Source organism: Rhinoraja longicauda, unplaced genomic scaffold (assembly GCF_053455715.1).
Source record: "Rhinoraja longicauda isolate Sanriku21f unplaced genomic scaffold, sRhiLon1.1 Scf000595, whole genome shotgun sequence".
Lineage (NCBI taxonomy): Eukaryota > Metazoa > Chordata > Chondrichthyes > Rajiformes > Arhynchobatidae > Rhinoraja > Rhinoraja longicauda.
Window position 1 is genome coordinate 8,574 of NW_027601811.1, and position 27,006 is coordinate 35,579.

General features: G+C 45.9%; 1 protein-coding gene across 1 annotated transcript; it reads right to left on the reverse strand.

Moving 5' to 3' along the window:
- Window positions 1–2,548: 2,548 nt before the first annotated feature.
- On the reverse strand, window positions 2,549–12,893 carry LOC144591130 (uncharacterized; the record flags this gene model as incomplete). The annotated part of the gene is made up of 2 exons (XM_078395435.1): window positions 12,794–12,893; window positions 2,549–6,165 (listed from the first exon to the last, which is right to left on the reverse strand). Coding segments are annotated over exons 1-2 (3,705 nt in total), but the record flags the coding sequence as incomplete, so codon positions are not given.
- Window positions 12,894–27,006: the final 14,113 nt, after the last annotated feature.

Sequence of the window (27,006 nt, forward strand, 5' to 3'; positions counted from 1 at the left end):
ACGGTGTTAAAGTCCACAGGCCCCGAGGTTGGAGCTCTCCACAGTCGATCCTCGGCAAAGGATCACAGCTCCGTGATGTTAAAGTCCACGCCGCGCCCACGGCATGAAGCGCCGGGCCGGTCTCCAGGATAGGCCGCCAACTCCTCGATGTTAGGCCATAGTGGGGATTGAGATAGATTGAAAAAATGTTTCCCCCAACTCCCCACCCCCACATAAAACAAACCAAGAAACACCTAAACTTACTTTGAACACATACTTAAAATAGTAAAAAATTAGAAAGGACAAACGGACTGTTGGCGAGGCAGCCAGTGCCAGTACTGGTGGCGCCACCTGGTGGAATACAAAATATAAATGTGAAATCTGCTGTGTGATGAAGGATTTTACACCAAAATCAAAGAACTTCATTGTACCTAGATGCGTGACAATAAAATATCACTGAATCATTGAATTGAATCAAAAACATGATAGATGCAAAGGGGAGTCTTTTGTGCATCATAGACATTTAAATTAAAATCTACAAGGGGTAAGTAAAGGTGATTTATTTTGTTGAACCCCATCCCAGAGCTTGGTTAGATTGTACCTGGCCATATTCTTGGTGATCACACTGGTTCTCGTGTTTAACACTCTGTTGGTACAAGGTGAGTATTCATTCTCTGGTAAAACTGTGTCCTTGTATGTGGTGGTGTGGAGTCAGTCAGAGGGTGGTGAATCTGTGGGATTCATTGGCACAGAAGGCTGTGGAGGCCAAGTCAATGGATAATGCATGGGTCGGTGCCACGGAGATGTCCAGAGAGGACCCAGCGGCAATAGAGCAGAGGTCCAACGCTGACCAACGGACGAGGATGGACCATGTGGAAGTGAGGACTGGCCCTGGAAGTGAGGTTAAGGACCTGGACAGTACAATGTTTCCCTCTCTACCCTCAAGCTCTGTGCCGAACAACAAGCACCAGTCTAAACAAACATTTTCAATCGGTCCCTGCAAACCTGCACTCTGCCTGCCTGCTTCAAAGTCTCCACCATCATTCCTGTACCCAAAAAGCCACGGATTACTGGTCTTAATGACTACAGGCCTGTCGCATTGACCTCTGTAATCATGAAGACCTAAGAAAGAGCTGTGTTGGGCCACGTGAAAAATATCATAAACACCCCTGCAGTTTGCTTACCGGTCAAATAGTTCAGTGCCATTGTCCTGAGGCTAGAGGGGTTGAACAGTTTCACTGACACTGTCTGTGACTACTTTACCCCCCACTAGCCCGTGACTCGGACTCTGGCGGTGACCAGGGAGAGACAAAGAGCTGGCAGAAAGCTTCCCCTCCTCCGGCACTGGGTGGGAAATGTGCCGTCTGACCTCACAGACAGAGTGGGGGTTTGGGAAGATGGTTAGGAACTGGTGCTGGGGATAGCTTGTCTCGTGAAGAAATGGGCGCTGTGATTTAGGTGAGCTTTCGGCGCGGGGACGTGGAACGGGAAGGGTTGTGAATAGATTCTTCAGGCTCTCCTGAAGTATTGACGTACTTGGATGAGAAGCCACTCCACGTAGCACCTGGTAATGACAAGCCACGGACCAGGGGGTGGCAGCTAGCGGGTGAGGGTGGAGCAGCATTGAGGAAGCAAGGTGTGGTGTGAGAGGCTGTGGGAAGGTGAAGCAGGAGAACGAGGGAGAATTAGAACAATGGATTGTTTATGGGCTGAGTGAAACATTTGCACCCTCTATTGGGAACAGTTGGCATGTTTATCTGCTAGATTCAAGATATCTTTATTTGTCATCCAAAAAACAAGTTTTTTGGACGAAATTTAGTCACCCACTGTCCAATAATAAAAGCAATAAAACAAACAAATTACACAACCCCAACCAATACACAAAAAAAAGAAACATCCATCACAGTGAGTCTCCTACAGTCCCCTCCTCACTGTGATGGAAGGCCAGAATGTCTTTTCCCTTCCCCTGCCGTCTTCTCCCGCGGTCAGGCTGGTGTCGTTGCCACGTTCCAGGCCGCGCCGGATGGTGAAAGGTCCGCAGCGGGCCGACCCAAGCCCCGCAATCCGGGGCGGGCGAACACGCTGCCGCTGCTGCTGCACGTCGGGGCTCCCGACATTGAAGCCCCCGCCGAGCAGTGAAAAATCCTGCGGCCTATTTCAGGCAAGGCAGGTCGCAGCCGCTCCCGCAGCCTCCGAGGACGGCTGGCTCCGCTGATGGTGAGTACGGTCCGCGAGCTCTGCGAACCAGGAGTTGGGCCGGTGGTAGGCCGCAGCAGGAACGGAGACCCGACCCAAAAAATAAAGGTCGCGTCTCAGTTCGGAAGGGACACTTTTACAATTTCACAGTTCCCCCTCTCCCCCCCACATACACACATAGTACACAAACACAAAAACACAACATCACACCTACAATTAAGGAGTTGGGAGTGAACCAATGTTTCATTTTAGAAAATATTCCTTCTGGCATTTTTTCAGCATGTTTCCCACCCATTGGGCCTCCCTTTGACTCCCCTGATAGCAGTTTCATACTATATGCTACCTTTTGTATTAACTTTGCCCGTTCCTTTACTTCCATCAGTGTCTGAATTCGCTCCATGAACCCAGGCTTCGCCTCTTCTTTCTCAGACTGAATCATGAGGTCAATGTAAGCTGGGGTGGATAATGGGTTTGGCCTCAGAGCTATTTCTTCAAGTCGTCCAATGCTGCCCGATAATTGTTCAATCAGCGCCAGAACTGTGTTCTCAATCTCATCAAACTCCTGCTGAAGTGTTTCCATAATATTCTGCTCGGTCATCTTCGCACCACAGGCCTTCTCGTACTTTTCTTTGAGATCACTGTATGTCTTCTTCTCCTTTTTCCTTTCATATTCAAACTTGTACTTTTGGTTGAAGTGAACATTCCAGATGCACTTTTTCGGGCAGACCGTACAGTTCCCTTCTCGGTCCATTGCAGAACATTTACGTTTACCATCGTCGTTAGGAATCTTGCAGGGATAATGGCAGGTAAAGAAACATTTCTGACAGTTGGTTATATAATTACCAGTCCCGCTGATATCCGACTGTACTGGAATTGTAACATCAATCACATATTCAAAATTTTTATTTGCATCCAGCTCGGTCTGGTGTTGGTTCAGAGCTTGTTGCGTTTTCCTGAGTTCTTCCAGTTTGGCGAGACCAATTCGGATCTGAATCTGCAATCCCACCACTGCAACTTCTAACTGCTTACGTTCCTTCAGAACCTCTCTCGTTAAACTCAAACTTCTGGTTTCCATTGTGTTCAGAGCTGTGAAGAATTTCTTCATACTGTTTGCTCCCATCTTCCAAAACATTGCATCAAAGTTATCATCGTTCTCTCCCCCTACTCCGCTGTCATTGGATCTGCACTCGGTGCCACAGTTTCCAGAGGTTGGACGCTGGGCAAAAATGGCTGAATTGTTAAACTTGAAATGTACTGGCAGATCCATTTTGTCTTTGGGACACGGTACATCAGCTAATTTCAGGGCATCCAGAACGGGGGGAGGCTGTCCGTCTGCGAACGTCACCAGGATCTGAATGTTCTCTGCAATATCTTTGCCAAAAATAGAAAGAATTGAATCAAAGACATATTTCTGTGTGTGAGTCAGGCGAGGCAGGGAGGCTTGAGTAACAAAGCACACGGCGTCGATCTGATCAACACCCTGTGGGGAAGTGAAGAACTCGTGGATTTGCTCAGTGATCTGTTGATCCCAACTGATGCCCCTGGTGTCTCCGAATCCTGGCGTGTCAATGATGGTCAGAGAGTAATCGATGTTAAATCCTACCTGATGATGGAGGTGGTAGGCAGTGATGGAGGATGTCTGACTCTCAGCCTGGGACTTTCCTGTCTGTTCCTGTATTAACTTGTATCTGAAGTCGTCTCCCCATTCCACGCCCAAGATGTAATTGATCATCCCATTGATGAGGGTTGTCTTTCCTGTGCCAGTTGCTCCCAGAACCATAATTGTCTTCATTGTGTGTTTTGTGGTGGGTTTTCCAAAGGAGCATTTCATAAGCTGTTTGAATTTATCAACAACCTTATTCTGTAGTTTGAGCTTGTAAATGGAAGGGTTTCCTTTGGATATTAATTGAGTGTCTTTGAGAAGTTTCTGGGCTTTTCTGACTGATGTGGTTTCTATTTCTACTAAAACCTCCTCACTTGCTGCACTAGATCCTGTCTTTCCGCAATCAGCAGACACTCGGACTCGGTAGTCAGTCGTGGGTTTCAGTCCCTCTAAACGATAGTAGCATTGTGTGCCTGTTGTCTTAACTTCCTCCCATGATCCACCTTTCTTGTTGAAATTAACTAACGGTTCTTCTCTATATTCAATGCTGTATCGAATTATGTTAACATCAGCTCCAATCTGACTTGGTCTGTCCCAGTACAGTGTTGGATTGGGTGAACAATCCTGGAAGACCGGATTACCAGGTGGGCTTGCCGGCCGGGTGAAGCTCTTGTAGCTCTCACTAGCCTTGCTGACCCCTACCTTGGTCACTGCTCTGTATCGGATGTGATACTCCTGGTGTGGCTGTAACCCAGTAATTGTGAAGGAGTGGCATTGGTCAGGTGTGACCAGAATTGTCCATTCCTCCTGCTGGCTAACTTGGTACTCTACCTTGTAGCCCACAATCTCACCGGCACCACGTCTTGGTGGCTGTAACTGCAGCGTCACACTGTCATGAGTTGTTCCACTACACGTAGGTATCTCTGGCTGTGATGGAGGATCAAAGCACCGGTTCTCCAGACATCCTCTATCATACAGGTAAATTGACGCTCCCATGTTGCTGTCATCCCGCACAGAACCAACAGCAAATTTTATTTTCCCATCTGCTATATTGGTGGTGGCAAATTCTAAGAATGATCCTGATAGCTCCCTCATCTTCCGGGATACGGATGACAAGTTATACCAGCTGTCACTTTGTCGTTTTGCACAGGCTCCATCAGCAGGAGGTTGTGTCTCCATTTTCTGAGCTGTGGGCGATTGGAGGTAGTTGTTTGCCTCGACCAGGTAGAGATCCCTATGATGTAATGTTGTAAATGTAAAGCAGACAACATAATCTGTGGCTAAATCCATCATCCTTTCATTTAACTCACTCTCTGATTTCACAACTGGTATGTCTTTCAATACGCTGAGGTAAAATCGCACAACCTTCATCTCCTGTGCCTTGTCATCCAGCCACGTGGTCAGTGCCTGGTGTTTGAATGGTGACTGTTCCCTGTTCTTCAGTATATTCACCAGTAACTCTTCCTCCTCACCGCCGCCCCGAATGGATGGTAGAACTTTCATTAAAGTCCCCTGGAAAACTAATCTGTACTCCAGGCACATCTTTTGGAATTGAAGTATAATATCTATAATGTCAGGAAACTGCGTGGTGACGCAGTCTTTCATTAGATCATTGGACCTCATCACGGCCTCATTGATCTGTTCTAGGACATCCTGGCAGCGATTGACCAGTCCCGCGCTGATCTCCCTCACCAGCTGAGCAGCTTTTGAGTCGAGTTTATTGAGCGGATAGAGCCAGACAGTGATGGGCACTGAATGCTCTCCACCTGGGCCGAGGAGGGTTGGGAGGGTTGCGTAGATATTGATGGCATCTTTGAAGGTGGTGGGATTGTTCTTCAGTGAGAAATCCCCATAAAAGGTGCAGCTAAATTTCTCAGAAAGAGACTTTTGTTCTTTTGTCATTTTTACGGAGGCTTCGCCCTCAATCGCAATGTTAGGGAGATGTTTAATCGTTGCCCCCATGTTACCCTGAATATCCTGTGTGTTCTCTGCTGATGAAGCCATTTGGTCAAACACAAAGAAGGCCTGGGCCCCATAGACCACTGCTGTAATAACATGGGTGGCTGAGCCCTCATCAAACACACTCGGGTAGGCAATATTCTGTCTCCCTAAGTGATTCATCGTCAGTTGCTCAAACCTGGTTGTTGTTTTGTACTGAAGGGTAACTCGTGCTTGTTGCTTAGATTCCTTTGTGTCACTGAGATATTTTGCCGACCCTTTCACCTCCACTAATCCACTCAGGAGACTCACCTTCAGTGACCCTGACACATTGAGGGCAGCGGCTTTCCTCTCCATGGAGTCTGATGCAATTATGTGAAACTCGGTGCTGGGCTGATCATGACGACCAAGGTCGCTCTGCAATGTCTGTAAGTCCCACAAGGTGACACCTATAGAATAAAACAGCGATCAAAACTGTAAAATTGAATCAACCAATGGAAATTAATCAAAGAAAACAATGTTTATTCAGTAGATTCATTCTCTGTGTTTTGTGGTTAGAAACATAGAAACATAGAAAATAGGTGCAGGAGGAGGCCATTTGGCCTTTCAAGCCAGCACCGCCATTCATTGTGATCATGGCTCATCATCCACAATCAGTGACCTGTGCCCAACTTCTCCCCATATCCCTTGATTCCACTAGCCCCCAAAGCTCTATCTAACTCTCTCTTAAATCCATCCAGTGATTTGGCCTCCACTGCCCTCTGTGGCAGAGAATTCCGCAAATTCACAAATGTCTGGGTGAAAAAGTTCCTTCTCACCTCAGTTTTAAATGGCCTCCCCTTTATTCTAAGACTGTGGCCCCTGGTTCTGGACTCCCCCAACATTGGGAACATTTTTCCTGCATCTAGCTTGTCCAGTCATTTTATAATTTTATATGCCTCTATAAGATCCCCTCTCATCGTTATAAACTTCAGTGAATACAAGCCTAGTCTTTTCAATCTTTCCTCATATGACAGTCCTACCATCCCAGGGATCAATCTCGTGAACCTACGCTGCACTGCCTCAATAACAAGGATGTCCTACCTCAAATTAGCAGACCAAAACTGTACACAATATTCCAGATGGCTCTTACCAGGACCCTATACAACTGCAGAAGAACCTCTTTACTCCTATACTGAAATCCTCTCGTTATGAAGGCCAACATGCTATTAGCTTTCTTCACTGCCTGCTGTACCTGCACGCCAACATTCAGTGACTGGTGTACAAGGACACCCAGGTCTCGCTGCACTTCCCCCTGACCGGACTCCATTGAGATAATAATGAGCCTCCTTGTTTTTGCTGCCAAAGTGGATAACCTCACATTTATCTACATTATACTGCATCTGCCATGCATCTGCCCACTCACTCAACCTGTCCAGGTCACTCTGCAACCTCCTAACATCCTCTTCGGAGTTCACACTGCCACCCGTCTGTAAACTTGCTGGTTTACTTCTAATTCCTTCATCCAAATCATTAATATACATGGTAAATAGTTGCGGCCAAAAAAAAAACGAGCCTTACGGCACTCCGCTCGCCACTGCCTGCCATTCTGAAAAGGCCCTGTTTACTCCTACTCTTTGCTTCCTGTCTGCCAACCAATTCTCTATCCATGTCAACACTCTACCCCCAATACCATTTGTTGTAATTTTGCTCACCAGTCTCCCATGTGGGACCTTATCAAAGGCTTTCTGAAAGTCTAGATACATGACATCCACTGTCTCCCCTTCATCCATTTTACGTCACATCCTCAAAAAATTCCAGAAGATTAGTCAAGCATAATTTCCCTTTCATAAATCCATGCTGACTTGGACTTATCCTTTTACTGCTATCCAAATGCACCATTATTACCTCTTTAATAATTGACTCCAGCATCTTACCCACCACCGATGTCAGGCTAACAGGTCTGTAATTCCCCGTTTTCTCTCTCGCTCCTTTCTTGAAAAGTGGGATAACATTAGCTATCCTCCAATCCACAGGAACTGATCCTGAATCTATTCAACATTGGAAAATTATCACTAATGCGTCCACTATTTCTCGAGCCACCTCCCTGAGTACCCTGGGATGCAGACCATCAGGTCCTGGGGATTTATCAACCATCAGTCCCCCCAATACTATTTCTCGCCTAATGCAAATTTCTTTCAGTTCCTCTATCCCCCTAGATCCTCTGTCCACACCAGTTTGCCTACAGAGCAAATAGGTCTACAGGGGATGCCATCGACACTGCTCTTCACACTGCACTGACCCACCTTGAACACCAGGGGAGCTATGTGAGGATGCTCTTCCTCGACTTCAGCTCTGCCTTTAACACGGTCATCCCGGGCAGACTGGTCACCAAACTTTCCGACCTTGGATTTTCCCAAACCATCTGCCAATGGATCAAGGACTTCCTGACCAACCGCCCCCAGACCGTCAAAATAGGCCCTCACCTCTCCTCCACCATTACACTGAGCACCGGCTCACCACAGGGCTGTGTGTTGAGCCCCATCCTTTACTCCCTCTACACTCACGACTGCGCCCCCACCCATCCCACCAACACCATCATCAAGTTCGCGGATGACACGACTGTGGTTGGACTCATCTCAGGAGGAGATGAGACAGCCTATAGGGATGAAATCCAAAGGCTGGCAGCATGGTGTTCAGTGAACAATCTGGTCCTCAACTCCTCCAAAACAAAGGAACTTATAATTGACTTTAGAAAAACCAGTGTAGAATACGACCCACTCTACATCAATGGGGTCTGTGTGGAAAGGGTACCCGCTTTCAGGTTCCTGGGTACGCACATCGCAGAGGATCTTACCTGGTCTACCAACACCATCACCACAGTAAAGAAGGCACAGCAGAGACTCCACTTCCTGAGGATCCTCAGGAAAACCAACCTGCAGGAGAAGCTCATGTTGTCCTTCTATCCCTGCTCCATCGAGAGTGTGCTGGCATACTGTATAACCACATGGTATGCCAGCTGCTCAGAAAAGGACAGGAAGGCCCTTCAGAGGGTCATCACGACGGCCCAGAAGATCATCGGCTGCTCACTGCCCTCCCTGGAGCACCTGTTCAGCCTACGCTGCCTCAGTAGAGCAGGCAAAATAATAAAAGATCCATCCCACCCCGGCGACCGTCTGTTTGTTCATCTGCCCTCTGGCGACGTTTCAGGTCGATCAAATCCCGAACAAACAGACTTAAGAACAGTTTTTACCCCAGGGCCATACGAGAACTGAACACTACCTTTGCACTAGGCAACACCGTTAAAAAATCTTGTACTTAATATAATTGTATTTATGTATTTATTTGTTTTTGCATTTATTGCATATATGTTTGTACGCACCGTCAGGATTGGCTATTTTTTAATTTCGTTGTACTCGTTGCAATGACAATAAATGAATATTATTATTATTATTATTATTATCCCACATACATTCTTTGTCCCAACCCTATCAGATGCACAGAATCTCTTGCCTGGAGTGGGGGAATCAAGGACCAGAGGACCATAGGTTCAAGGTGAGGGGGAACAGATTTCATAGGAAACTAAGGTTAACTTTTTCACACAAAGAGTGGTGGGTGTATGGAACAAGCAGCCAGAGGGGGTAGACGAGGCCGGGGCTACCCCAATGTTTAAGAAACAGTTAGACAGGTACATGGATAGAACACGTTTGAAGGGATATGGACCAAACGCAGGCAAGTGGGACTAGTGTAGCTGGGTCATGTTGGCTGGTGTGGGCAAGTTGGACCGAAGAGCCTGTTTCCACATTATGACTATGACTCTATCAGAGATATTCTCTTTGTCATTTCAATCCCTCTCAAACCTTTAGATTAGTTTAGAGATACAACGCAGAAACAGCGAGTCTGCATCGACCAGCGATCCCCGCATATTAACACGACCAAACTGCACACACCCGGTACAATATTCACATTACACAAAGCCAATTATCCTACAAACCTCTACGTCTTTGGAGTGCGAAAGGAAACTGAAGATCTCGGAGAAACCCCATGCAGGTCACGGGAGAACGTACATACCCCGTACAGACAGCACCTAGACAGGATGGAACCCGGGTCGCTGGTGCTGTAGGGCAGTAGTTCTATGGCTATGTCACCATGCCATGTCTTTTCTGCATCTAGATTGTTTTCGCCCTGTCGCAGATCTGATGAGTAATCTCTGACCTGAAACATTAACGGCTTCTCTCTTGCAGATGCTGGCTGGTATGCGGAGGATGGCACCTTACCTGTGACCACAGTCTGGGACCAAATTGCCTCCTCCCTGATCTCCCACTGCCTCTCAGATACATCAACTGGCCATTATTATCCACTTTTGTGCACAGTGAGACATCCTTTCTCATAATAAAGTCCTAGAATGTTACTATCAGAATAATTGACTTCTCTGCCATGTGCTTCTCTTTGTTAAATACGGATAAGAGCAATTAATTTCAGAACCCCCGACTTTTCTAACTCCATGAACAATTTGTAGTCATAGTCATATATTCATACAGCTTGGAAACAGGCCCTTTGGCCCAATTTCCCCACACTGGCCAACACGTCTCAGCTACACTAGTCCGATCAACCTGTGTTTGGCCATATTCCTGCCAACCCAATACTATCCATGTTCCTCTCAAACTTTACTAAATATTGCAATAGTCCCTGCCTCAACTACCTCCTCTGGCAGCACATTCCACACACCCACCAACCTTTGTGTGAAAAAGTTATCCCTCAGATTCCTATTGAATCTTTTCCCTTTCACCTTAAACCTTTGTCCCCTGATCCTCAATTCACCTACTCTGGGCAAGATACCCTGTGCATCTACCCGATCGATTCCTCTCATGATTTTATACACTTCTATAAGGTCAACCCTCCTGCCCTCCAAGTAATGGAATCCCAGCCTACTCTACCTCTCCCTATAGCTCAGACCTTTGAGTTCTGGCAAAATCCCTGTAAATCTTCTTTGTACACTTTCCAGCTTGACAACATATTTCCTATAACATGGTGCCAAGAACTGAACACAATACTCTAAATGTAATCTCACCAACATCTCATATAACTGCAACATGACCTCCCAACTTCTATCCTCAATCCTCTGACTGCTGAAGGCCAATGTGCCAAAAGCCTTTTTGACTACCTGCAACTCCACCTTCAAGGAACCATGCACCTTCACTCTCAGACCACTCTACTCTACAACACTCCCCAGAGTCCAACCATTCACTGTGTCGGTCCTATCCATGTTAGACTTTCCAAAATGCAACACCTCATATTTTTCTGTATCAAATTCTCAGCCCGCCTGGCCAACTAATCAAGACCCTGCTGCAATGGTTCACAGCCCTCTGTGCCTTATTGGTTGTCTGGTTACCCTCCCGCCCTTAATATAACCTAATCTGCTTGTGATTTTCCTTAACCTAGACACCCTCCCTACACACATTATATCATCTCCTCTCACTTTGCTCTCCCAATTACTTTTTCAAGTTTGTCCCCCCCACGACATTTTGGACACTCCAGAGGGAAAACCCCCCTCACTATCTAAGCTGGTCTAACATTTTGTGTCCAATGTTCTATTCTCAGTAATCTGACTGCTGAAATCCAATGTACCAACAGATTCTTTGCCCCCCTATCTACGTGTAATGCTTTTCCATTCCTATCATATGCTTTCTTATATCCAACCTCCATTACGCCTTAATAACTGGGGTACTTTTGAATTGCTTTCCTTACCTTTACCTGCCATGGGAACACTTTGGCCCTGATTGACTCCCACTAACCAGATGTGGAGTAACTTGCAAGTAGGTGATCCCAGTGTACTTTTTACCAGATGCTGTCTAATAATCATAGAGCAAAATTGTCCCTATTGACCAACATGCCCTATCTAAGCTAGCCCATTTTCTCATAACCTTGTGAAGGAAAGAACTGCAGATGCTGGTTTAAATCGAAGATCAACACAAAATGCTGGAGTAACTCAGCGGGACAGGCAGCATCTCTGGAGAGAAGGAATGGCTTCTCTCTAGAGATGCCGCCTGTCTCGCTGAGTAACTCCAGCATTTTGTGTCTATCTCCCTCAAAACCTTTCCTATCCATGGACTTGTCCATGTGTGTTTAAAATGCTGTAAGAGTACCTGCCTCAACTACCTCCCCTGGCAGCACATTCCATATACCCATCGCCCTCCGGGTGTAAACATTGTCCCATAGCTTCGAATTAAATCGGGCTCCTCTCACCTTAAACCAAGGTCCTCTGGTTCTTGATTTCCCTACCCTGGGGGAATGTCTCTGTGCGTCCAATTTATCTATTCCCCTCATGATTTTAAACACATCTGTATGATCACCCTTCTGTGTCCTGCGCTCCAAGGAATAAAGTCCTAGCCTGTCCAATAGCCAAAGCCTTCAGGTTCTAGCAACATCTCGTAAATCTCTGCTTCTTTCCAGCTCAATGACATGCTTCCTCGAACAGTGACCAGTTCTCCTTCAGAGTACTCCAAATGTGGCCTCACGAATGTTTTGTACAATTGCAACATAACAGACAAATTTCTATGTGTCTGAAGGAACTGCGGATGCTGGTTTAAACAGAAGATAGACACAAAAAAAGTTGGGAGTAACTCAGCGGGTCAGACAGCATCTCTGGAGAAAATGAGCACCTACTCCTTTTCTCTATAGATGTTGGCTGACCTGCTGAATTACTCTAACATTTTGTGTCCAATGTTCTATTTTCAGTAACCTGACTGGTGAAATCCAATGTACCAACAGCATCCTTTACCCCCTTATTTATGTGTAATGCTACTTTCAGGGAAATATGTACCTGTACTGCTGGATCCATCTGCTCTACCATGTTCCTCATGGTGCTAATTTTCGCTCTGAGGTCCAGTCCTCGTTTGACTTCCCAAAATGCCACATCTGGCAATGATATTGTAAATCAGCCTTCCCAGGGTTCAGCAACATAATTTGCAAACCATCCTTATCCCATCGGGAAACTGCACTGAAACTCACAGAGTCAAAGTCACCATGGTAAGATTGGCAACCTGAACGTATGACACCGCATTGACCATACTGATTTGTGTGATGACATTCCAGTACCTGGGATCAGAGTGTCCGATCGGCAGTCGTACAGCATTCCCAATTGGAAAGGACGGCCCAGAGTGGACAGTTGCAAGATCTCGCTCATTGTTGAACTGGGAGCGGACACTCAGGAAACACCAGTGACCTGAAACAGAAAGTGGAATAAACTGTAACATGCTGAGTTCCAGATATATATTAGATTAGTTATTTATATGGCTTACTTAGATGTGGCCAAGTACCAAGAGGGGGATGGTGTCGGAAGTAACTGCAGATGCTAGTTAAAACTGAAGATAGACACAAAATGCTGGAGTAACAGCTGAACAAACAGCATCTCTGGATAGAAGGAATGGGTGATATTTTGCATCCCCATTGCCTCTATCCAGAGATGCTGCCTGTCCAGCAGAGTTACTCCAGTATTTTGTGTCTACCAAGAGGGGGAAATTTGACGTAGTAAATTATGCAAATTACAAAGAAGCTGAGTTGTTTGCAATATTTTTGACCTAAGGTCTTACATGATGGAGAGGCCAACATACGAATTGAATTGAATTGAAACATTTATTGTCATTCAAAATAAATTTGAATGAAATGTCGCTGACGTACAGTCATGACAGTAAAGAGCACAAAGCACACAATTACATAAGTTTAACGTAAACAACCATCACAGTGACTCCTCCAGGCACCTCCTCACTGTGATGGAAGGCAAAAAAAGTCTTATCTCCTCTTTTGTTCTTCTCCCGTGTTCTTCAACTGCTGCGTCAAGGCAAACGAGGCTCCCGTTTTTGAAGCCCCCGCCGGGCGATGGAAGATCCTGCGGCCGAGCCACACAGGGCGATGAAGGTCCTGCGAACCTTCAGGTTCGAGCCTTCCAATTCAGGGCGGTCGAAGCTGCTAGGACTGGAGCTCCCGAAAGCCGGTCGTCAGCCAGGGAACTGCGAGGTCGTGATGTTACGGTCCACAGAACCCGCGGCCGAAGCCTCCAAAGGCAGCCACAATCACAGCACTACCACAGCTTCCGAACGTAAGCCAGCTCAGAGATGGTAAGTCCAGGCCCTGCGACTGGAGCCTTCAAGGTCGATCCCAGCTGGAGGCCGCCAACTCCACGCTGTTAGGCCGCAGCGCGAACGGAGATACGAGGAAAAGGGTCGCATCTCTGTTGAGGAAGAGATTTTAAAAAAAGGTTTCCCCCACCCCCCACATAATACACAGCTAAAAATAGGCTATTAGACACATCTAACCCTAACAAAGAAAGAAGAAAGACAAACAGACTGCCGGCGAGCCCCAGTTGCAAGGGCAGCACCACCACTCTGATGTATGTGGAAGGGAACAAGTTGGGAGAGGCAATTAATAGATTTATCATGGTCTTTCAATTCCACAGCAGAACTAGCTAAGTTAAAATAAACTGGGCGTTATAAGATAAGATGAGGGTAATAAAACTGATCAAAGAGTAGTGACTTTTATTGCATCCATTTTTTTAGACAAATGGGAGAATGGTTTTCTAAATAACAGAAAGCATAAGGCTAAAGATACCTCTAAGGTAAAACAAAGATTAAAGGCAACAGAGACCAATAATGAGTTCTTTACAAATGGTAGAATCCACATGTGCATATTTTATATCCACGGTGGCGCAGCGGTAGAGTTGCTGCATTACAGTGCCAGAGATCTGGGTTCGATCCTGACTACGGGTTCTGTCTGTACAGAGTTTGTACTTTCTCCCCGTGACCTGAGTGGGTTTTCTCTGAGATCTTCGGTTAGCTCCCACACTCCAAAGACATACAGGTTTGTAGTTTAATTGGCTTGGTATGAATGTAAGATTGTCTCACGTGTGTGTAGGGTAGTGTTAATGTGCGGGGATCGCCGGTCGGTACGGATTTGGTGCGGCAAAGGGCCTGTTTCCACGCTGTATCTCTAAACTGTCATGTCGTAAGAATATTTAAAATCATGGAGGGAGTGAGCTGTATTGTCAAGTCAATAGTCGTTTATTTGTCACATACACATAAATGTGTAGTGAAATGAAACATTACCCGCAGTTGAAACACTAAGACCAATAAGAATAATCAATAAAAATGCAATAACACACACAATCATACACTAACATCAAACAAAAGAAACATCCATCACAGTGAGTCTCCTCCAGTCCCTTCTCACTGTGATGGAAGGCCAAAATGTCTTTTCTCTTCCCTGCCGTCTTCTCCCGAGATCAGGCTGTTGTAGTTGCCACGTCGGGGCGGTCGGGGCTCCCGACATTGGAGCGCTGCGCCGGACGGTGAAAGGTCCACGGCCAATTCCAGGCCACGCCGGACGGTGAAAGGTCCGCGGCGGGCCGACCCAAGCCCCGCGATTCGGGGTGGGCGAACACGCTGCCTCTGCCGCTGCCGGAGCTCCCGATGTCGGCCCCCACCCAGGGGCCGGCGGGCTTCCGACGTCCACGCGGCCCGCGCCGGAGCCTCCGGAGACGAGTCGCAGCCGCTCCCGCAGCATCCGCTGGCGGCCAGCGCCGCAGGTGGTGAGTCCGGGCCGCGGGCTCTGCGAACCAGAGCCCCAGGTGCATGGCCGGTGGTAGGCCGCAGCGGGAACGGAGACACGACACAGAACCAAAGGTCGCGTCTCCGTTCGGGAGAGAGATTTTTTTTAATTTTTTTTTACAGTTCCCGTTCCCTCCCACCCCCCCCCCCCCCCCACATAACATACAAACACTACACCATATTAAAACTACAATTCATACAAAAACAACAAAAAACACAAAAGACAGACGGACTGCAGGCAAGCCGCAGTCCAGGATGCTCTGCAATTTGAGAAGCATCCTCCCCTCTTAGACCACCTCCCATGAATCCAACTCTGCCCCTAGGATGGAGCCAGCCTTCCTGATGAGTTTGTTAATCCTATTGGCGTCTGCGTCCTTCGCCCTGCTGCCCCAGCACACGACAGCGGAGAAGAAAGCAATGGCTTCCACCGATTGCATGGGTTTAAGAATAAGGCCATTGATCAGTGGAGGATCAAAGATTGGAAAAAGAAAATGTATTGAAGGACGGAAATGAGGAAACATAGGAAATAGTTAAAATCCTCCTAGAAAGGGTTGGCCTCCAGCCCAGATGGGTGGAACCGTTTAATGTTATTGTAACAGGATGTTTCTCAGACATGTACCCCATTGGACATGAGAGGCATTGCGAGATGGAAATATTGGACAGTTGAAGCACTATAAAGAATTATAGCTAACACTACCAGTAATTGTGTAGGAAAGAACTGCAGGTGCTGGTTTAAATTGAAGGTAGACACAAAATACTGGAGTAACTCAGTGGGACATGCAGCATCTCTGGAGAGAAGGAAACATAGAAACATAGAAAAATGGGTGCAAGAGTAGGCCATTCGGCCCTTCGAGCCAGCACCGCCATTCAATATGATCATGTCTGATCATCTAAAATCAGTACCCTATTCCTGCTTTTTTCTCATATCCCTTGATTCCTTTAGCCCGAAGAGTTAAATCTAACTCTCTCTTGAAAACATCCAGTGAATTGGCCTCCACTGCCTTCTGTGGCAGAGAATTTCACAGATTCACAACTCTCTGGGTGAAGAAATGTTTCCTCATCTCAGTCCTAAACAGCCTACCCCTTATTCTTAAACTGTGACCCCTGGTTCTGGACTCCCCCAACATCGGGAACAATTTTCCTGCATCGAGCATGTCAAATCCTTTAAGAAGTGTATATGTTTCCAGAAGACCCCCTCTGATCCTTCTAAATTCCAGTGAATACAAGCCCAGTCGACCCATTCTTTCAACATATGTCAGTGATGGGTGACATACGACAGAATCGGTGACATTTCGGGTTGAGACCCTTCTTCAGGCTACCAATAATTGGCTGGATTTGTTTCTGTTTCTTTGCAGGTTTCTAATATGCATGCATCAGGCTGGAAACATAAGTGCTCCGAATAGACTACATTTAATCAAACGCACTATTAAAATAAGGAACAAAATGGCGGACTGGATACATTCGTAAACAGTGGTAGGAACACAACCACCTGAACAAATGGAGCTACACTATCATAGGAGAAACGGTGGAACGTGTAGGGGGAAATATTGCCTGGACATTTTGGAATTGTAGTGTTTGGGGTTCACTTCCCGGAGATGAAAAGGGAGAGACACAAATGAGGTTTATGTCTTGTAGTAGTTCAGGGACCCAATTAATGTAATAAGTGGAGATCGATGCTGTATGCTTTAGTTAAATGGGTATTCGACTTACCCATCACTGATTACAACTATAGAGAACCCAACCCAATTAGTTTGGTTTGGAGATACAGCGCAGAAACGGACCTTTCGGCTCACTGAGTCCGCACCGACCAGTGATCTCCGCATATTAACACTATCCAACAAACACTCGGGACAATTTACATTTATACAAAGCCAATTAACCGACAAACATCTACGTCTTTAGAATATGAGAGGAAGCCGAAGATTTCAGAGAAAACCAACGTGGTCACGAGAGAACGTACCAACTCCGTGCTGACAGTATGGGAGATAATACAATATTATTTTATACATTAGACATTGTTGTTTAAGGTTTGTAACTACTTAGGCATTAGACGCCTCTCTGTAACTAATTAAGGCGCTCTAGACATTCCTTACCCTTGACACGTGTCTGTAACTGTTGCTCAGGAGGAGGAGAGACATTGATGGATGAACCAGGATAGAAGACAAGGGTGGCAGAATGGAAAGAGATACAGACATTCATCAATGAGTGGGGTGATTACTTGAAAGTTTAATGGAAGGCAGAGTGGAAGGCAACATGTGAAGAAAAACAGACATTCATCAATGAGTGGGGTTTAATGGTGGCAGGGTAAACAGGGTGACTGCAAAGAGATGAATAACTGTAAAGAGGAGTATGAGGGCGAGATAAGGAAAAGAAGATAAGGCTGGAAGAATCCTATAAAAATAGGCTGCTCGATGTACTAAGTGGGCAGTCAGATGGTTGACATCCTGATTGTTCCAGCCGTTGTTTGCAAATAAAGGCTTTTAACTTCTTGAAGAATTCTCCGTATCATCTGCTTCATTTTGAACACCGGTAACCACGACAAAATTGGCGTAGTCGGCAGGATCGGAAAGAGGCCCGTTCGATAACGGACGACAAGCTAAAGGCGCTTCCAAGCCCGTCAGGGGCTCCCCGGTTCAACAGGTGAAGGGTGGCCACCCGCAAAAAAGGTAGGCGGTTTTCCGCTTTATTTGGACTAATAGCCTGTTGAAAACGGGGGACCACTGGTGGCACAGGAGCGCCCAGGCGGTCCAAGGGCCTCCGATCCAAAGAATCTGTCTAAACTATTCTAAAAAGAGACCCGGAGGATTGCTCAAGAAGGCTGCGCAGTGGGGTAAGTAGAAAATAGATAAGTTAAGAAAGTAGATTTAGTTGAGTAAGAGTTTGTGACGTCACTAAGACCTCGTGGATACCGCCCTAAGAGGATAGGGGACTGAATAGACGAGGCGTCCTGTGGATACCGCTCTAGTTAACTGGGGATCACTCTGGTTAGCTAGGGGTCTGTACGGGCAGGATAAAATGTCCTGTGGATACCGCTCTAGTTAACTGGGGATTATTCTGGTCGGCTAGGGGTCTGTACGGGCAGGATCAAAAAATTGGAATAATTGGATAACATAAAAAATAAAAATTGCAAAATATTAAAGGAATATAGTAGAACTGTAGAAAATAGAAATAGCGTAATAGGTAGCATAGTGACTATAGAGACGGAACGGAGTGAGAACAAGGACTGCATTTAAACTGACTGACCAAGTGCACTAAAATAAGACAAGTACAATGAATAAAATAACTGCAGTTGAAATACTAAGTAAGAAATTCCCCGTATCCAAAGAAGATATTAGAAAACATTCTGAAAAATGGGAAAAAAGGACGAAAAAATTGGTTACGAAATGGCCCATGGAATGATATAAATATGATATAAATTTTGATATAAATATGTGTGATGAAATGGAAGTGTTAATTAAGAACTATAAGCCTAAGGATAAATCAGAAACCCGAGTAACGAAAAAGGAAAAAGAACTAGACGTACTTAAATTGTTTAGAATAGAAGGGGAAAGGCTGAGGACAGCATATCAGGAAAAGAATACCTCCACAAACAAGGGTGAGAAACCCCCAAAACAGCATGAAAGTCAGGAGCTTCAGGAGAAAAAATCAACTCTGTACCCCAGCCTAAAGGACCCCGAGTATCCCCCTCCCTATTTCAGCCAGGACGGAATAAAACAGTGCCCTTTGGTGAAAGGGATAGTGGAGATAGAGGGAGAAGTCGAAGTTTGGAGGAATGGGCAAGACATAAAGGAATATAGACAAAGAAGGGGGCAGCGAGAAAAGGAAAGGATGAAGCAGGAGGAACGGGAACTAGAAGGAGACATTAGAAGGTTGCAGGACCTCAGGGACCTCAGGGACAGAAAGATTTATAAGACCCGTCAGGCAGCAGATGAGGAGTGTGAGGGAAACAACAACGCAGAATCACAGGCAAGTAATCAGCAGGCATACGAGAGAGGGCAAAACTGTGAGAGTGAAGCAGAATTAGAAAGTGATGGGGAAATAACAAGGGAGCGTAGAAGGGAAATAAAGGCATCCATGAAGCGCTTAGAGATTGAGATAAGGGAGATGGAAAAAACTATAGAAAGAGAAAGAAAGGAAAGCGAGGGGTACGCCCAGGAAGGAATGAGGTGGGAAAGCATACAGGTAGAACCACAACAAGAGATGGCAAGCGAGAGACAGGAGCTGAAGGGTGGAATTATGCCGTTACTTATGAAAAAGGCAGGACAAACTCAGTATATTCCTTGGGCGACCCGAGACCTAGAAGGGCTGAAAAACACCTTGCCCAGTATATATAACGGGGCAGGAAAATGGATTAGGGCCTTTGAGGAGGAAACTACAGGACGATTATTGGCTATGGGAGATTTGAAGGCACTACTGGTGAAAGTAATAGGAACCACAAAATTAGCAGAACTATTTGAAATGGCTGGGATAAAAAACGCGGCAAGTAACCCGATGATTGATGGCACGCCATTTGATCAAGTCAGGCAGAGGGTATGGCAGGCCCTCAGAGACTGTTACCCGCTCAAGGTGGACTTAAAGACATTGAAAGGAGACCCTCTGGGGGACATTGAGAACCCAGCGGCTTATCTGGAGGATCAACTGAAAAAGTGGAGACTCGAAACCGAACAAAACATAGACGGTAACGAGTTGATGACCGCTTTGTTTCGGACCGCTATAGTGGACGCCATGTCTCCTCGAGTTAAGTCCAGACTGGAGGAGGTGGTGGAATTGTCAACCATATCCCACTCCCAGTTCAGGGACCACCTGGTTCATGCAGTCGACAAATGTCGTACGGAGAGACAAAATATGGTGAACCAACAAGAAGAGGTGCAGAGAAAGTTGATGCAAATGCAACTAGAAGAAGTAAAAAAGAAAGAGCGTGAAAAAGGAAAGAAAATGCTGGCAGTAACAGCAGACCTGGCTGAAGCAGCAGAAGTGAACGATACACTGATGCAGAGTGAGTCCTATGGTAGAGCCAGACGGGGGCTGGATAATCCCATGCCAATAATAAATGTCTTTGGGGGAGCTTCTCCTCAAATGTCCTATCAGGGGCAAATCAGATCAGGGAATCAGCCCCGACAGGATTGGGGCCCTCAAGGGGGAGCACAAGGAAGGGGAAGAGGAAGGCCAGTAGGCAGACAGGTAGTTGATAGAATATGTTGGGGATGTAATCAGGTAGGGCACCTGAGGAGGAACTGCCCACACCGACCGTGGCCCGGCCCGTACCAACAGAGACCCACAGGGGATGAGCAGGGTTTTAACCCAGGGCAAGCCCTGGCGGGCTCGGCAGGAGGCCCGCCTGGACTCATGAACCCCTATGCTAGGTACTAGGGGTGCCCAGAGAACCCGGATGGGAAGGGACTTTACCCAATGATAACGCGACAAGCAGAAGAGGAACCCATGGTTCAGGTAAATTTGGGATGGCGGTTAACACCTATGATGATAGATACTGGAGCTACATATACTTGTGTGCAGCCGCAGTATGCCTCCCACCTTCCCATGTCAGGAAAATTTGTTAAAACTGTAGGGTTCTCGGGAAAAACACAGTTAACACGATGCACAACCCCCGTAAGTTTAAAAATGAGCAATAGAGAAATAGTATTGCCAGTATTGGTGTCCAAAGGAACCCCCATTAATCTGCTAGGCAGGGATGCCTTGTTGAAACTGGAATTAAAGTTAGAATGTACCAAAAATGGCCTGAATGTGGAGAAATTGAATACCCAGCTGTTTATGGGGGAAGCTAGAAAAGCTAATGTATTTTGGGTAGGAAATATAGAAGATCAAATTTGGAATACGTGGAACAGATGGAAAGAGGGGGTAATGACAATATTACCTGAAGCAACCCCACCCAAGACTGAGCTACATTGTACGGTACGTTTTGACGAGACCCAGGACATAGAGCAAGAGAGGTTGTGGTGCCTGGGAGCATGCGACCAGCAGCACCTAAGGGCAGAAGCCATAACAATTGGAAAACAAGGGGCAGCCTTGCAAATTAAATGGAACACCTTTCTTGACAAGTGGTATAGGGTGCCAGGAGCTGCACCTCATGTGATATTACTAGTAAATAAGGGACATCAGTCCAGGGACTTGGGGGCTCATGATGAAGCAAGTAAACACTATGGTTAACTGGAAAAAAATTACACCGAAGGTATGGAAATCTTAGGACGATAATTATGTCAAGATAGAGGTGAGCATAGATATGATGGGAACAACAAAAGAGGTTGAAATTAGCCCCCAGCACCATCTCTTTTTAGTACAGAAGGGAGAAGGTCAGACAAAGGAAAACATGTTCAACAGGCTGCCACATGGCTTATGGTCACAACATGATACAGATGTCGGGAAAGTGAAATCCGCAAACCCAGTAGAAATAGAACTAAAACAAGGGGCGATTCCGCCAAGGAGACCACAATACCCCTTAAAGCCAGAAGCAGAGGAAGGCATAGCAATAACTATACAGGGTCTGTTGGAAGCGGGAGTACTTGTTAGAACAAAAAGTCCCTGTAACACCCCACTATTACCAGTTTTAAAAGCAGATAAGTCAAGGAGGAGATTAGTGCATGATCTACGAGCAGTCAATGAGGTAGTGAGAGATTGGCCAGCAGTGGTTCCAAACCCACACACACTGCTGATTAACATTCCACCGGAGGCAGTGTACTTTTCAGTGATTGATCTCTGCTCAGCATTCTTTAGCGTGCCGTTAGCGGAATGATGCCAGTTTTTGTTTGCATTTACTTACAGGGGGCATTCAATATACTTATACTAGGATGCCGCAGGGATTTAAACATTCGCCTCATGTTTTCAATCAGGTACTGAAGGCAGATTTGGAAGGTATATCCCTACGTAGTACGTTAATACAATATGTGGATGATTTGTTGGTCTGCTCTGAAAGTGAGGAGCAATGTGAGCAAGACACCCTGACTCTTTTAGAAAGGCTGGCAGACGGAGGCCATAAAGTGTCCAGGAAAAAGTTGCAGTTTTGTAAGCAACAGGTAGAATATTTAGGACGGTTGATCTCCAAGGGAGTAAAGGCTATAGCACCAGATCAAATTGAGGCAATAATTAAAGCTCCCAAGCCTCGGACAGTAAAGCAAATGATGACATTTTTGGGAATGTCTGGATATAGCTCAGACTGGATTGGAGAATATGCTGAAATTGTGATGCCATTGAGAAAAATACTGAAGGAAGCAGGACACACAAATTTGAGAAACGTTTAACAATGGAATGAGGAGGCGGAGACAGCTTTTAACACCATTAAGCGAGAGTTACAGTCAGCCCCAGCCCTGGCCCTGCCAAATTATGAGAGAATCTTTCACTTATACGTTTCCAACAGGCAGGAGGGCTATGCTGCAGCAGTACTGACACAGCAAACAGGCATAGGTAAAGCTAAGCAGCCTGTAGCATACTACAGTACAAAATTGAATGAGGTGGCGCAGGGTTACCCACCCTGCTATCAGGGACTGGCTGCGTTGCACAATGCGTACAACAAAGCCTCATCTATAACCATGGGCTATCCTGTAACTATATATACACACCATAAAGTAGTAGAGCTGTTGGAAAAGGGGAAGTTTGTATTAACACCGGCCAGAATAATAGCATTTCAAATGCTGTTGACATTCCCAGACATTACAATACAGAGATGCACCACAAGTAACATAGCTGATTATGTTCCGCTTGACTATGAGGGGGAACCCCATGATTGTGTTGGGGAAACTATGTTTTTTTTCTAAATTAAGGGCGGACTTACAATCAGAACCATTGAATGATGAGGACAAGAAAGTTTTGTTTGTGGATGGTTCATGCTATAGGGATTATGATGGCAATCATGCAGGATTTGCAGTAGTGCAGCAGGACCAATCAGGTTTTCAAACAATCGGATTAGAAGCTTGCCCACAACCTTGTTCAGCCCAGTTAGCAGAGATTAAGGCTTTAACAACAGCATGTGAAATGATGGAGGGTGAGAAAGCTGACATTTACACAGATTCAGCATATGCACATGGGGTCTGTCACCTGTTTGGGGCAGTATGGAAGCAGCGTGGCTTCAAGAAAAGCAATGGAAAAATTGAGAAATCTGAGGAAAGAGGTTAAACAGAATGCAGGTTACGGGCACCAACTCTTTGGCTGGCTAGAAAACATTCTGGGCAGATGGGGAGCGTGGTTGGTTAAAGTCGGGATGACTATCGGAATCACCCTACTTATAATTGCTATTGTATTGTGTTGTGTTTCTCCATGTATTAAATCTCTTCTAGTGAAAGCTACTGCGAATCAGCTGCCATTGTTCCAGGATACAGGCACAATTCACCTCGAAGAGAAACAGATCCCTCCGATCGAATACTATACTGATGAGCAATTTACTCTGGAGAATTACTAAGAACGTAGTTGTAAGGGAAGCTGGGTCTTTTTTTCCTACCCTAGACATATGGGGGTAGGTTTTTGGCCGAGTATTCCCCCACGGTATTCAGCGTGTGACGTCACAATGACCAATGTTTCCACCTGTTTATTTTAAAGTAATAAAGAGATTTTTTTCATTGGGTTTCACCTTCCCTGTTATCGCAAAATTGGATGGGTCTCTACGTGGGGGGAAGTGATTGGCTCCAACTTCACACTCGATGTGGGTGGAGCAGTTGGTTTGAACTGACACCAACTGCTGTAAACGACAGTCCACCGCGCTGCTGCTGCTCGAGGACAGGCTCCAGCATCGCTCAGGGCAGTTTAATCCATGTACAGACAGATTCTTTATAGATAAGTTTCTTATCATTTCCAACAGAAAAATCACATTTATTTTAAACGGTACGAGATTTCTATTGCATTTAATTTTATTTTTAAAAAACGATAAAAGACAGAGATTTCATAGATAAGTTTACTTTCTTTTTTAACAAAGGAACATTTATTTCACATAAGTTTAATTTTATTTATAACAAAGACATTTATTTTAAATGAGGAATGTGATTTTCATTAAGTTTGATTTTATTCCTCCACACCTCCCTCCCCCCTCCACACCTCCCTCCCCCTCCCCCTCCCTCCCTCCCCCTCCCTCCATCCCCCCTTCCCTCCCCCCTCCCGGTTATAATGAAAACCCTACGAGGACGGGCCCAACGGGCACACTTGGCCTAGTTATTTATAAAATCCTAAGTTGGGGGGCTAATGGTTGAGAATGGATTTATGATTTGAGTTAACAACATGTGCATTTTTGTGGTTTTCTTTTTCTGTGAGACCGTGTAGGTCTCAAAGGGGGGAAATATGGGAGATAATACGATATTATTTTATACATTAGATATTGTTGTTTAAGGTTTGTAACTACTTAGGCATTAGGCGCCTCTCTGTAAATAATTAAGGCGCTCTAGACATTCCTTACCCTTGACACGTGTCTGTAACTGCTGCTCAGGAGGAGGAGAAAAATTGATGGATGAACCAGGATAGAAGACAAGGGTGGTAGAATGGAAAGAGATACAGACATTCATCAATGAGTGGTGGGGTGATTACTTGAAAATTTAATGGTGGCAGAGTGGAAGGCAACATGTGAAGAAAAACAGACATTCATCAATGAGTGGGGTTTAATGGTGGCAGGGTAAACAGGGTGACTGCAAAGAGATGAATAACTGTAAAGAGGAGTATGAGGGCGAGATAAGGAAAAGAAGATAAGGCTGGAAGAATCCTATAAAAATAGGCTGCCCGGTGTACTAAGTGGGCAGTCAGATGGTTGACATCCTGATTGTTCCAGCCGTTGTTTGCAAATAAAGGCTTTTAACTTCTTGAAGAATTCTCCATGTCATCTGCTTCATTTCGAACACCGGTAACCACGACAAAATCACCCCAAGTCGGGATCAAACCCGGGTTTCTGGCGCTGAAAGCTCTGTAAAGCAACAACTCTACCGCTGTACTGCCCCGACGTGATGATATTACGGTTGTAAATGGTCATAGGTTAGTGGTAACCCCGAATGAAGAAAAAGTAATCTTTGTTTTCCTTTATCGTCACTTTCAGGCGACGCTTAACCTTAAAGGGTTGGCCATTCAGAATAGTGCTCTGCACTTGCAAAGGAATTAATGCATTTTCGTTAAGGGAGCAGTTATTGGAGAAGGGATTAACAACACTAGTAGAGATAAAGGGAACAGGATATGCAGCAGGGCAATCCACAGTTAATGTGATATTTGTTGCAGGGAAGAGTGAACAATTAGAACAGCTGAAAGAGAAGATAGAAAAGGTCACAGAGAATCACATCAATGATATTTGAAGATACCGAGACATAGAAACATAGCAAATAGGTGCAGGAGTAGCAAAACATGGAAAATAGGTGCCGTCCCTCTACCCTGACCTAGTGTGAAGAATGGTCTCGACCCTAAACCTCACCCATTCCTCCTCTCCAGAGATGCTGCTTGTCCCCGAGTTACGCCAGCATTTTGTGTCTATCTCCGACTATACTTTACACTGAATTGTGACCAGAAACAAAAATGCTGGGGTTGCTCAGCGGTACAGGTCGCATCTCTGGAGAGCAATGGACATCGCCTCCTTCCGTATGAGATCCTCCACCATTTTATTTTTGCTCAATGTTCCCGCTCAATGTTTCGGAGAAGACAAGCGGCAAAGCCTGAATGGGCCGAAGGAGCCTCGGCAGCGGTGGGGCCTAAAGGGGGGAGGGGAAGACAATGGATGACCCGGCATGTGTTCTGGTTCTGGTTGATTACTGCGCAAACACCTCATAAGTGTTTATCTCGTGCAGGTTGGAGTGAGTAGAGTAGTGATTAAATTTTGAAGTGGGCCTTTTTGACCAAGTTGAGGGGATCTAGTTGCTCAATCCCCTTTTTTAATTAATTAACATCGGGAGCAGCACGTGTGTTGGGTGGCAACATATTCCAATCCCTGATCGATCTTGGGTAAAGGGAATATCGGTAGCAAAGTTTATTGAAATTCAGCGAGTTGATGATGTCGGGACCAGTGTTTTGTCTTGTTTCATGGCAGTTGGTGCTCTGCGATGACGGGAGATTTGATGGCTTGATTTTGTGAATCTCCTTGTAAATTGCAATAAGTCTTAGCCTGATTCTGCGCAGCTCTAGGGTATTCCATCCGAGAGAAGTCAGCATATTATTCACGCTTGATTTGCGCTTGTCATTACATACAATGCGAACTGCTCGGCCTTGTACTTTCTCCAGGGTGATCTTGTTGTTGTTGTGGAAAGGATCCCGTACGGCTCCACAACACTCCAATTTGGGCCTGACCAAGGACTTGTAGGCGTTCTCTTTGACGGAGGACCGCCGTGAGGGACAGTGGGAGAACAAAGAGGAGCCCGGTGTGGGGCACTCTAGTTTTAGAATCCTCTGCCCTGGGGCTAAGCCTGCATTAGTTTGTTCGTTCCAGTTAAGGCGCTGTGCAATAGACAATAGGTGCAGGAGTAGGCCATTCAGCCCTTCGAGCCAGCACCGCCATTCAATGCGATCATGGCTGATCACTCTCAATCAGTACCCCGTTCCTGCCTTCTCCCCATACCCCCTCACTCCACTATCCTTAAGAGCTCTATCCAGCTCTCTCTTGAAAGCATCCAATGAACTGGCCTCCACTGCCTTCTGAGGCAGAGAATTCCACACCTTCACCACTATCTGACTGAAAAAGTTCTTCCTCATCTCCGTTCTAAATGGCCTACCCCTTATTCTTAAACTGTGGCCCCTTGTTCTGGACTC